The sequence below is a fragment of the Nerophis lumbriciformis genome, linkage group LG38 (genome assembly GCF_033978685.3).
Source record: "Nerophis lumbriciformis linkage group LG38, RoL_Nlum_v2.1, whole genome shotgun sequence".
Classification (NCBI taxonomy): domain Eukaryota; kingdom Metazoa; phylum Chordata; class Actinopteri; order Syngnathiformes; family Syngnathidae; genus Nerophis; species Nerophis lumbriciformis.
Genome location: NC_084585.2, coordinates 12,732,725 through 12,746,427, shown reverse-complemented (window position 1 = coordinate 12,746,427; position 13,703 = coordinate 12,732,725). Strand labels below are relative to the sequence as shown.

At 37.2% G+C, this 13,703-nt stretch overlaps 1 protein-coding gene across 3 annotated transcripts in view; it reads left to right on the top strand.

The window, feature by feature from the left end:
* Nucleotides 1-8,621, top strand: part of LOC133578319 (calcium-dependent secretion activator 1) — a 291,918-nt gene extending 283,297 nt beyond the window's left edge. For all 3 annotated transcript variants that reach the window (XM_061932657.1, XM_061932658.1, XM_061932659.1), the window contains one exon: nt 5,309-8,621. In XM_061932657.1, the coding sequence (XP_061788641.1) occupies nt 5,309-5,482 (174 nt within the window). In that variant the 3' untranslated portion in view covers nt 5,483-8,621. The remainder of the gene's footprint in view (nt 1-5,308) is intronic.
* The last annotated feature ends 5,082 nt before the right edge of the window (nt 8,622-13,703 follow it).

The window sequence follows — 13,703 nt, the reverse complement described above, 5'->3', positions numbered from 1 at the left end:
CATTTATCAACAACACCCAGAAACGCCACCGGCTTTGCTGGGCCCAAGCTCATGGCGGATTGCTAAGATGGACTGATGCAAAGTGGAAAAGTGTTCCGTGGTCTGACGAGTCCACATTTCAAATTGTTTTTGGAAACTGTGGACGTTGTGTCCTCTGGAACAGAGAGGAAAAGAACCATGCGGATTGTTCGAGGCGCAAAGTTCAAAAGCCAGCATCTGTTAGGGTATGGGGGTGCCTTAGTGCCCAAGGCATGGGTAACTTACAAATCTGTGAAGGCACCATTAATGCTGAAAGATACATACAGGTTTTGGAGCAACACAGCAAGACAATGCCAAGCCACATGTTACAACAGCGTGGCTTCATAGTAAAAGAGTGCGGGTACTAGACTGGCCTGCCTGTAGTCCAGACCCGTCTCCCATTGAAAATGTGTGGCGCATTATGAAGCGTAAAATACATCAATGGAGACCCCGGACTGTTGAACAACTTAAGCTGTACATCAAGCAAGGATGGTAAAGAATTCCACCTGAAAAGCTTCACAAATGTGTCTCCTCAGTTCCCAAACGTTTACTGAGTGTTGTTAAAAGGAAAGGCCATGTAACACAGTGGTAAAAATGTGCCTGTGCCAACTTTTTTGCAATGTGCTGTTGCCATTAAATTCTAAGTTAATGATTATTTGCAAAAAAAAAAAATGTTACTCTAACCTTTTAGCTAACTTTACGCCTCAGAGTCATATTACTTGGCACTTGACACATCCTAACTGTTAGCATGTGTCAAGTAACAAGTTATTGTGTCTCTTGAGTATGAATATGACTCTTGAGGTCTATGCCGGTGTAATTGGCAAAAAAAACCAAAAAAACTAACAGCACATGTCAAATACTAAACATAAAATATTCTTCACCACTATTCTGATCTATTCATCATTTTTCTTACCCCATTGAAATTAATGGTTTTTTTTAAAGGATTTTCAACACACACTTACTTACTTACTCAGCACCTTTCCAAATGATTTAAAAAAAATATGAATATTATTCTGAATCTTATCTGCACTGGGGAGAGAGTATTCATCATAATTTTGTCGTTCACTGGCTGATCAATGACAATAAAGACTATTCTGTTCAATTCCAATGGTTGCGGTGGCCCGATCCGATATTAATATCGGATGTTTGTGTGATATCCTTGTTTTTTTCTGCGATGGAGTGAAGACGATTTGGAGAGGGACGACTGCACAACCTAATATGAAAAACACACTGGGACGATACTCGACATTAGAGGTAGAAATCTTTGGGCACCTCACGATTCAATTCGATTCCGATTTTTGGGGTGACGATTCAATTCAGAATGGATTCTCGATTCAACTTGTCTTGTAATATATTATTTGGTATTTGAATTGTAATGACGTATTTTCAAAAAAGGGTTCAGTTTACAAAAGCTCCTCTTGACTGCTTGCTTACAACTTACGAATGTTGGCGTAATCATTAAAAAAAAAATGTTATTTACATATCAAATACAATACTAAATAAAGGAAATCCAAAAATTAATAAGGTCAAAAGTTTTAATAATTTTAAAAATATCAATAATAGTTTAAAAAAAAAAAAAAGCAAAAAAAAAAAAAAAAAATTGTAAACCCAACATTTTTTTTCTATTTATTTTCGAAAATTAGCAATCGGTTTGTGGTCGGATTAAACAAAAGTTGAAATTTGGAAGTGAATACATTTTTTTGAGCACCCCTACTCGACATAGACCAAAGAGGCTTGAAATGTTTATTTTAACATCCCTAACTGTCATAAAAATTAGGGATGTCCGATAATGGCTTTTTGCCGATATCCGATATTCCGATATTGACCAAACCCTTAATTACCGATACCGATATCAACCGATACCAATATATACGGTCGTGGAATTAACACATTAGTATGCCTAATTTGGACAACCAGGTATGGTGAAGATAAGGTCCTTTTTAAAAAAATTAATAAAAATAAAATAAGATAAATAAATTAAAAACATTTTCTTGAATAAAAAAGAAAGTAAAACAATATAAAAACAGTTACATAGAAACTAGTAAACAATGATAATGAGTCAAATTAACTGTTAAAGGTTAGTACTATTAGTGTACCAGCAGCACGCACAATCATGTGTGCTTACGGACTGTATCCCTTGCAGACTGTATTGATATATATTGATATATAATGTAGGAACCAGAATATTAATAACAGAAAGAAACAACCCTTTTGTGTGAATGAGTGAGGGAGGTTTTTGGGTTGGTGTAAGTGTATCTTGTGTTTTTTATGTTGATTTAATTAAAAAAACTAAAACTAAAACTAAATTATATAAACCCGATACCGATAATAAAAAAAACGATACCGATAATTTCCGATATTACATTCTTAAAGCATTTATCGGCCGATAATATTGACAGGCCGATATTATCGGACATCTCTAATAAAAATGTATCAATAAGCCCACCTCTGCACAGTAAAAGTATAAAAAACAACAACAAATGTGTATAACTGTGTATTTAAGCTATTAAAGGACTACGTTTGGGGCAATAAAGACTTGATTGTCAATTTCTTCCAACAGCAGTTCATACTATTCCCTTTCTCCAGCGTTTTTGTTCATAAGTCAGACGTAGGCTTACTTTTGCTTTGGCTGTAGACGCTGTCATCTGGCCAAGAGTGATGTGAAAAAACACCTGCTCAATAAATGATCTTACGCATAAAAAGATTTAGACAGCGTTCACACTGAAGGGTCAGATGTCCAATTCAAACTTTTTTGTCAGAGCCGATGATTTTAGTGGCCGTTCACATTACCCCAAAAAACTGTGATTTCTAATGTGAATGCAATCTGACCCGCTTGCCGACATGACGTCATGTTGTCACACGCGATGCAGTTTTTACAGAAGTAAAAATGACTTCTACTCTAGTCGGTCTCAGTACTGGCGTATTTGTGGTAATTTCAAGGATTTTGTGGAATCACAGTCAATATTTTCTGAACCAAATTATTGCGCATAGAAGATGTTGAAGGAAGAGGACAAATATTTTGGCTCTGGCAGTTTTACGGGATAATTTTATTCGATGTCTGCTTGAAGAGTGTGTTTGTGGGCGGGCGGTCGGAGACAAGAGTGGTGGAACTTTCACGTGAGTTCCTAAAACATGTTATTTTCACCTCTTTTCTGCTCCGTTGTCAACTATTTATTTTGTAGCGGTCTATTTTGGCCAATAATTATGACGCTTAATGCTTTTTGATGACGTTCTGGTCGGATGAATGCGACCTGAGCGCGGGAGCGTTCACATTTATGACGCGTTGCATATATATCCAATTTATTTACACATACGAAAGAATGCTTGGTCGGATATGAACAATTCAAAGTTGCACTGTTCACACTGACATGAAAAAATCTGATACAGGTCGCATATGGGCAATAAAAATCGGAATTGACCTGCAGTGTAAACAAGGCCTTAGTCTTACTTACAATTAGAAGGGTCGAGTTAATCCATCCGGATGCTCATGGAGATGAAATCTGAAATACTGTACGCTGGAGTCCCGTGTGATGTCAGTTCAACGACCAAGTTTTTGTGCAAATTTTCATTCCTATCATGCACATTTGATTATAAAACATTCCTCTAAGTGTGTGTACAGAACATACAAACCCCGTTTCCATATGAGTTGGGAAATTGTGTTAGATGTAAACATAAATGGAATACAATGATTTGCAAATCATTTTCAACCCATATTCAGTTGAATATGCTACAAAGACAACATATTTGATGTTCAAACTGATTAACTTTTTTTTTTGCAAATAATCATTAACTTTAGAATTTGATGCCAGCAACACGTGACAAGGAAGTTGGGAAAGGTGGCAATAAATACTGATAAAGTTGAGGAATGCTCATCAAACACTTATTTGGAACATCCCACAGGTGAACAGGCAAATTGGGAACAGGTGGGTGCCATGATTGGGTATTAAAGTAGATTCCATGAAATGCTCAGTCATTCACAAACAAGGATGGGGCGAGGGTCACCATTTTGTCAACAAATGCGTGAGCAAATTGTTGAACAGTTTAAGAAAAAACTTTCTCAACCAGCTATTGCAAGGAATTTAGGGATTTCACCATCTACGGTCCGTAATATCATCAAAGGGTTCAGAGAATCTGGAGAAATCACTGCACGTAAGCAGCTAAGCCCGTGACCTTCGATCCCTCAGGCTGTACTGCATCAACAAGCGACATCAGTGTGTAAAGGATATCACCACATGGGCTCAGGAACACTTCAGAAACCCACTGTTAGTAACTACAGCTGGTCGCTACATCTGTAAGTGCAAGTTAAAACTCTCCTATGCCAGGCGAAAACCGTTTATCAACAACACCCAGAAACGCAGTTGGCTTCCCTGGGCCTGAGCTCATCTAAGATGGACTGATACAAAGTGGAAAAGTGTTCTGTGGTCTGACGAGTCCATATTTCAAATTGTTTTTGGAAACTGTGGACGTCGTGTCCTCCGGACCAAAGAGGAAAAGAACCATCCGGATTGTTATAGGCGCAAAGTTGAAAAGCCAGCATCTGTGATGGTATGGGGTGTATTAGTGCCCAAGACATGGGTAACTTATACATCTGTGAAGGCGCCATTAATGCTGAAAGGTACATACAGGTTTTGGAGCAACATATGTTGCCATCCAAGCAACGTTACCATGGACGCCCCTGCTTATTTCAGCAAGACAATGCCAAGCCACGTGTTACATCAACGTGGCTTCATAGTAAAAGAATGCGGGTACTCGACTGGCCTGCCTGTAGTCCAGACCTGTCTCCCATTGAAAATGTGTGGCGCATTATGAAACCTAAAATACCACACCGGAGACCCCCGGACTGTTGAACAACTTAAGCTGTACATCAAGCAAGAATGGGAAAGAATTCCACCTGAGAAGCTTAAAAAATGTGTCTCCTCAGTTCCCAAACGTTTACTGAGTGTTGTTAAAAGGAAAGGCCATGTAACACAGTGGTGAACTTGCCCTTTCCCAACTACTTTGGCACGTGTTGCAGCCATGAAATTCTAAGTTCATTATTATTTGCAAAAAATAAATAAAGTTTATGAGTTTGAACATCAAATATCTTGTCTTTGTAGTGCATTCAATTGAATATGGGTTGAAAATGATTTGCAAATCATTGTATTCCTTTTATATTTACATCTAACACAATTTCCCAACTCATATGGAAACAGGGTTTGTAGAAACACACATGCAGTATTATGTCTATACTATTTGCATGTAGAGGTCTGTGCTCTGACACTATTTCCGATACCTTTGTTTTGATCTCTAGAAAAAGTACCGTGACTTCCGCCTTCAAGGGGTCCTGGACTCCACGTTAAACAGTAAGATGTATGAAACCGTCAGAAATCGTCTAACCTTGGAAGAAGCCACTGCCTCTGTGAGAGAGGGAGGGATGCAAGGCATTTCCATGAAAGACAGCGACGAAGAAGGCACCGATAACTGAATCGAGAATGTCAAAGCAGTTCAGCGATATCACTGCCTGAAAAATATTTTTCTTTTCTGTCCTTGTAAGATGTTCATGTTTATGTCACAATGAACACTAAGGGAATGTATTTTGTGTTTTAGAGCACTCCGAATAAGCAGAATATCAGAAATCTTCATAGTCGTAAGAATTAGTGGGGTTAGTATGGTGGATTCGATATCAGCAAAAAAACTAATATGGAAGTAAATGGACTTGCATGTACAATGTGTGATATCATGTCCGATACAAGCAGTCCCTCAGCGTGTTTACTTGTGCAGAGCTGGACAGACAGTTAACATCTAAACGTCCTCCAATAAGCACACAAGGTTGGTCTTTTCTTCTATTTTAGTCAAGTCATTTACAAAAGGTAAACATGGTAGGTTAGAGGCTACTCGGAGCTTGCAGCTACACAACAGCCAAGCATACAAGAGCACACAAGCCAGACGTGAATAATGTATCCTTTGTTGAACAATATTGCAGGCTAAAAGAGCACATTTGTCAATACAAACACGTATCAAATATCATTGCATATTAGCTACACATACAAAGTCTCCAAGGCAGAAGCAAATTAGAAAGTATCCAGTAACAAACGTGTTTGCATAATTCAACTTACTGCGGTTTGAGTTTCACTTAATTGTGGCCACTAGGTGTCGCTAAATACAGCATAAGTTCATTCCAGATGGTTAATAATAGATAGGTTAGTGTTTTTCTTACCTACCATTGTTCTCTGTTTGACTAATTTCATTTAATCAAACCTTTTCTAACCTTCCACACTACAAAACAATACAAGTATGTATGATTTGCGCTGATATTGTAGCGGATCAATACCGGTATTGGCCATTACTAAAGGCTCCAATATTGGTATTGTATCAGAATAGGGACACTCCTAATAAGAATCGTGGTTAAAAGTGCGGACGACTTTAACATGAGAAAAGTCGAAGTTTAAGAACAACTGAGAAGAAGATGTTTTTTTCTGTGTATTTCAACTTCCAAATGTTCTCATGCAATATGTTTGACGTTTCAGGAGCTCAGACGGTACGGACTGAGCAGCTAATGCATGTTGTGTTTACTGAAGGAGTGAGCATCGCCTCCATGTTTTGTTTTTGTTTTTGCTGTTAGGGGTCCTCATCATTTTGAAACCACCTAAAGTTGTCCTCCCAGACCAGACGAGATGGCTCACGTTCGTTGGTGTTGTTGTTGCTAATGAGCTTGTAAGCTGCCATGTTTGTAACTGCTGACACTGTCACTCTTTCACAGCCATTCGTACCGCGCTGCACCGCGGCTCGATTCCTCCTCCCTGCGCTGCTCTGCCCTCACACAGCGTTTGTGCTTGATCTGCCCGTTTGCTTGTGCCCTCGCTTGTACAATTCTCCAAAATGCACTCATTATTCCAAGTCACTTTGTCTGTTTTTGTTGCGCCACTTTTTTCAACACAATCGCGAAAGTGGACAGTTGGCAAGGAGCGTTCGCGTTCCAGTAGGGATGACCGATTTTTAGGTATCAATCCAATACAGAGTAAATACAGGGCGAATACCGATACTTTTGACTTGAAACGTCACCGTCATTAAATCATTTTGTGTTGAGTTGGTTGATTATGGTTATGACAACACTGGAAACATGTTATGCAAATCAAATGTTTGGTAACACTTTAGTATTGGGAACATATTCTAAGTAACAAAGACTTAATTTAGAGTTATTTGGTTAGGGTTAAGGTTAGGGTTAAACGGTTAGGGTTGGAGGGTTAGGACTAGAGGGTTAGGATCAGGGTTAGGGTTAGAGGGTTAGGGTTGGAGGGTTAGGACTAGAGGGTTAGGGTTGGAGGGTTAGGATTAGGGTTAGGGTTAGAGCAGTGGTTCTTAACCTGGGTTCGATCGAACCCTAGGGGTTCGGTGAGTCGGCCTCAGGGGTTCGGCGAGTCGGCCTCAGGAGTTCGGCAGAGGTCAAAACACACCCGACTCCTCGTGTAAATAAAAACTTCTCCCTATCGGCGTATTACGGATACGACAACAGCAGAAGTCACACTGATTTGCAGGTGTATAATTTGTTGTGAGTTTATGCACTGTGTTGCTTTTGTTCTTTGAACAAGTTGATGTTCATGCACGGTTCATTTTGTGCACCAGTAAAAAAACATGGTAACACTTTAGTATGGGGAACATATTCACCATTAATTAGTTGCTTATTAACATGCAAATTAGTAACATATTGGCTCTTAACTAGTCATTATTAAGTACTTATTAATGCCTTATTCGGCATGGCCTTATTATAACCCTAACCCTCTAACCCTGGCCCTAACCCACTAACCCTAACCCTAACCCTAACCAAATAACTCTAAATTAAGTCGTTGTTACTTAGAATATGTTCTCCTAGAGTCCAAAAAACTCTGAAATTAAGTCTTTGTTACTTAGAATATGTTCCCTATACTAAAGTGTTACCAAAAACATAACTTTGTCTTGAATTTGAAAAAAAAAAAAACATTTTATTTTTCACTAAAGAAGGGTTCGGTGAATGCGCATATGAAACTGGTGGAGTTCGGTACCTCCAACAAGGTTAAGAACCACTGGGTTAGAGGGTTAGGGTTATAATAAGACCATGCAGAATAATTAAGTACTTAATAATGACTAATTAAGAGCCAATATGTTACTAATTTGCATGTTAATAAGCAACTAATTAATGGTGAATATGTGTTCCCCATACTAAAGTGTTACCAAATGAGTTTAAAAAAAAAAAAATTAAATCCTTTATAAAACAGGGTAATATTAATAATTCCCTTATTCTATACTACACACAGTTGATGGAGGAAAAAGGTCAATATTGCAAAAAGAAAAGTAAGAAAAATGTCAAATAATTATTTGCGGAAAAAGAACACCAGTAGAGCAGGGAGGGTAAGGGAGTGGGCAGCACACTCTTGGGATTCTCTCGATGAGCTTCAAGAGGTAGTCACCCGAAATGGTTTTCACTTCACAGGTGTGCTTGAAGCTCATCGAGAGAATGCCAAGAGTGTACAAAGCAGTAATCAGAGCAAAGGGTGGCTATTTTGAAGAAACTAGAATAGAAAACGTGTTTTCGGTTATTTCACCTTTTTTTGTTAAGTACATAACTCTGCATGTGTCCATTCATAGTTTTGATGAATGGACACATCATGATCGTCACAATTTACAATGTAAATAGTCATAAAAGTAAAGAAAACACATTGAATAAGGAGAAGTCCAAACTTTTGGCCTCGTCTGCTAATTAAGACCGACTCAACACAGCGCCTCTAAACTATATTTATTATGATAAACCATAAAGGTGACCGCATGCAAAAGTGATGATGTTCATTAAAAAAAAAAAGTTGAACACATCAGAGAAATGAATGTTCCAATGTCGAACAAGGAAATGGTTTCAATACATTGATATTACCTTATGAATTGAATTCACATCAACACCTTCTGGCATATGCATGTTGTTTGGATGAGGGAAATATTCAGTTTTTACATATTCAAATTCTCAAAGGCTTGTTTGAATGACACAAGCATTCAAGTCATTAAAGGAAAAAGTGTACGAATGTATAACATTTTTACAATACAATACAAATGTCAAAGTATAGTAAAGTACAGAGTAAAAAGAAAAATCTGTAGATTTTACAGTTTAAAAAAAATGACAGCTCAGTCAACAAAATGTTATAACATTTCGGGTGGTTTTACACCAAATTTCTGTAAATTGTGAAGCAGTTCCACTGTTACTTTTACGGTAAATATCTGGCGACTGTGCTTCCATTTTTTTATCATAAAATTTATGGTGGTTTTTACACCAAATTACTGAAAATTGTAAAATGGTACCACTATTATTTTTACGGTAAATGTCTGATGACCGAGCTTCCATTTTTATCGTAAAATTCATGGTGGTTTTTACACCAAATTACTGAAAATTGTGAAACGGTACCACTGCTATTTTTACGGTAAAATCCAGACGACTGAGCTTCCTTTTTTTTTAATGTAAAATTGACGGCCTTTTTTTTGTTTGTTTTACAGTGCAATACTGTAAATGGAGAAAAACTGTACCACTTTTATTATTACAAAAAAAATTCTGGCGACTGATTTGCTGGGGTTTTTTTTACCGTAAAATCTCCAGACTTTTTTTTTATCGTGTACGAGCATGTACCAATCATCACTTGTTCACCAGATAGTAGTTACGTTACTTCCTAATGTAGTTTTTGCTAATATTTGCTTTTATATTAACATTTTGTTCATATTTTTAGTTTTAAACCACTTTTTTTTTTTATGCTCAAATGTTGTGCATTTATTTGTAACATTCCTTCATGCAGCAGGGAATGACTGAATGTTAGTTTTTCTAAAGGATAGTGAGGAAACGTGTACTGTTTTTGCCTAAGTGTTTCTTTCCTGTGAAAGTGCTGCATGTTCTCGGTGTTCACTTTCCAAATGTTCTTGCTGCGTTAAGTGACGCTCATCCTTCTTCTGACTCCTTCTGGCACAAAAAGCATTTTAATAAATGTGAATTGCAAACATGGAAGGAATTTCTTGCCTCAGTGTTGCTTTTGTTTTGTGACTTGAAACATGTAAAGTTGATGACAGTTACAGTATTTTCCGGACTATAAGGCACACTTAAAATCTTTTTTTTTCTTCTCAAAACTTGACTTGACCTGGAGCGCCTAATGTAAGGAATACGTTTGGTTGAGTTTACCCACCTCAAAGCTATTTTATTTGGTACATGGTGTAATGATAAGTGTGACCAGTAGATGGCAGTCAAACATAAGAGACACGTGTAGACTGCACTATGATGGGTCTCAAGTAAAAAACACCAACATTTTAAATGTTCCATTGAAAATATAGAAAATTACACGCGGCGCTCAAAAATCTATCAACATTTTTTTGTACGACTTTGGTAAGCTATGAAGCCGCACCGCTTGGTGGATTGTTGGGGCATTAAACATACAAGTATTATTATGGTGTGTGTATAATGTAAGACATATTATCTGGCGTTTTGTTTCGCAATATTATGCAAAAGCAACTTTTCTTACCTTCTGGGACCTGCTGATCTGTATTTGGGATCTGCATAAGACCTGAAAATTTGCGCACGTCCGCCTTTGTAGTCCGTGACGACAACGAAGTCGATAAGCTTGTTCTTTTTCTCTATCTTCTTGTTCATCCTGCGCTGTTGCCATTTCTAATATAGAGTAGCGTAAAGTTCTTACTTATATCAGTAAACTCTCCATGAAAGTGCTAAAACATACCGGTGTAGTGAGTTTATATTATTCACCCAAGAAACTTTAGTTATTAGAGTTCCGGTCGGACAGTTTTTCACGGGACACATTTCCGGTGTGGTTGTTTCCGGATGAGAAGATACTGCTTCGTTATTGATTTAAGTAAAGTCTGAATGTCTTTAAAACAGTTAGCTCCATCTTTTGACACTTCTTCCACTCCCGCCCTTGCACGCTACACCGCTACAACAAAGATGACGGGGAGAAGACGATGATCTGTAAAACATAATCTCTGCAACATTTTGACCAAAGAACCACCATTACATGTTATGTAGACCACAAGGAAGTGTTTTCCATTTAGAAAAATAAATAAATAATATGACTCCTTTAATGCGCCCTATAATCTGGTGCGCCTAATATATGAAAAAAGATGAAAAAAAATAGACCATTCATCGGCAGTGCGCCTTATAATCCGGTGCGCCCTATGGTCTGGAAAATACGGTACATCCTTATATGCCTAAATTGTCATTTTTAAAAATCTATATTTTATAAGCTTAGATATATGTCATACATCAGCAGCTTTTGATTAAGAATTGATTCTTAATCAAATCATTACTTCAAGAATCAGAATCAAGAATCACACCCCTACTGAGGTACTAAGCAGACGTTTATTTGAAGCTATTTTTATACTTTTATACTTAAAAAAAAAAAATCAAACTTAAATTGAATTTGATGCATGTTTTGTACTAAAAAGAATTCATGTAAAATACATTGTTCAATAATTTATTTTTGAGTACAAAATAACACATTTTACTGCAGTATGACTGCTAGGTCTGCTCTTTGTAGCTAGGGTGGTGACCTCAAAAAGCAGCACGGGCAGTGTGCAGGTAAACGATTATTTATTGTACAAAAGTCCAAAATACAAACTGGAGTGCAGCGGGGTGAATGCACAGAAAACACAGCGGCGCTGTGCATGAAAGAAGTAACTGACAGAGAACTAATAACAAACAAAAGTAGTAAAGCATGATTGAATTGTCCACGAACCGTGCTGGTGACTCCAAACACAATCATCCCACACCAACAAAGAAACTGGCTTAAATAGTGCCCTGGTGATAATTAGCAGCAGGTGAAAAACACAAAAGCAGCAGTGTGAAGGAAAAACACAAACAGAACAGGAAATGGCAGCAAAATAAGAGCTCAAAAAAGGAAGTGAACCAAAACTGCAGAAAAAAACACCCAAAAACTAAATTCAAATGGCCTGATCCAACATATCGTAACGACAGCCTTATAAACCACAGTAACACTTTGGGCTACAAGAGACAGTGACAATTTCCAGGGAAATTTGCCACTAAATAATCATTGATCAAGCAGGAAAGGACTAGGATTATGTTTGCGGTAAAATGTAATTTGAAGCGCCCTGTCATTCATGAATTAGTATTCATTTACATGTACTTATTTACCAAAACGGATGGACCCGGGGCCCTACGATCTGCCAACAGGAACGGGGACACCGGGGGAAGTTGTGTGCAACAAATACATTTTTGTTAATCCGCCACCCTTGGCCCCGTCCACGGCCCATGAGCAGCATTTTCTTAAGAAAATTCAGAGATTAATGCGGATTAAAGCATCCGTCGTCTTGAGAGTTGATATTACCGTCCAGAAGGAGATCAAATCAACAATAAGCAAAATCAAATCAAGGCTCAAGATGGAGGCTGAAAGCAGAGTAAGGGGGATTACTTATAACATAGTCCCAAATTAAAAGAAGAAAGGATTTTTTTTTTTTTTTTTTTTTTTTTTATGATTTTACTCCTGATTGGGGTTGGGGGAGTGTCCTATTTCTTCAATAGATGAGAGAAATAAGAAATGTTGTATAAATAATTACAATAAATGTGAATGTACTTTAAAAAGACTCATTTATGTCCTCGTCGGCACAGCATCGAGGAGACATTTCTAAACAAATATTTATCATGTGACAGCTATTAGTTTATTATCATTTTGTATTTGATTCTCCATAAAAAAGTCAAAGTTAAAGTACCAATGATAGTCACACACACACTAGGTGTGGCGAAATTATTCTCTGCATTTGACCCATCACCCTTGATCACCCCCTGGGAGGTGAGGGGAGCAGTGGGCAGCAGCGGTGGCCGTGCCCGGGAATCATTTTTGGTGATTTAACCCCCAATTCCAACCCTTGATGCTGAGTGCCAAGCAGGGAGGTAATGGGTCCCATTTTTATAAAGGTCATTAGTTTTGATTTATTATAATGTATTATTTTTATTTATCATGTGAAGTCATTTTTTCTTGTATCATATATTTTTTCTTTTTATTAATGATTTTTTTTATATTGTTTATAAAATTGCATTAAATATTATTATTACTACAGATGTCCGATATTATCAGCCGATAAATGCTTTAGAATGTAATATCGGAAATTATCGGTATTGTTTTTTTTATTATCGGTATCGGGTTATTTTATTTTATTTTTTATTAAATCAACATAAAAAACACAAGATACACTTACAATTAGTGCACCAACCCAAAAACCTCCCTCCCCCATTCACAATCATTCACACAAAAGGGTTGTTTCTTTCTGTTATTAATATTCTGGTTCCTACATTATATATCAATATATATCAATACAGTCTGCAAGGGATACAGTCCGTAAGCACACATGATTGTGCGTGCTGCTGGTCCACTAATAGTACTAACCTTTAACAGTTAATTTTACTCATTTTCATTAATTACTAGTTTCTATGGAACTGTTTTTATATTGTTTTACTTTCTTTTTTATACAAGAAAATTTTTTAAATTTATTTATCTTATTTTATTTTTTAAAAAGGACCTTATCTTCACCATACCTGGTTGTCCAAATTAGGCATAATAAATGTGTTAATTCCATGACTGTATGTATTGGTATCGGTTGATATCGGTATCGGTAATTAAGGGTTTGGTCAATATCGGAATATCGGATATCGGCAAAAAGCCATTATCGGACATCCCTAATTA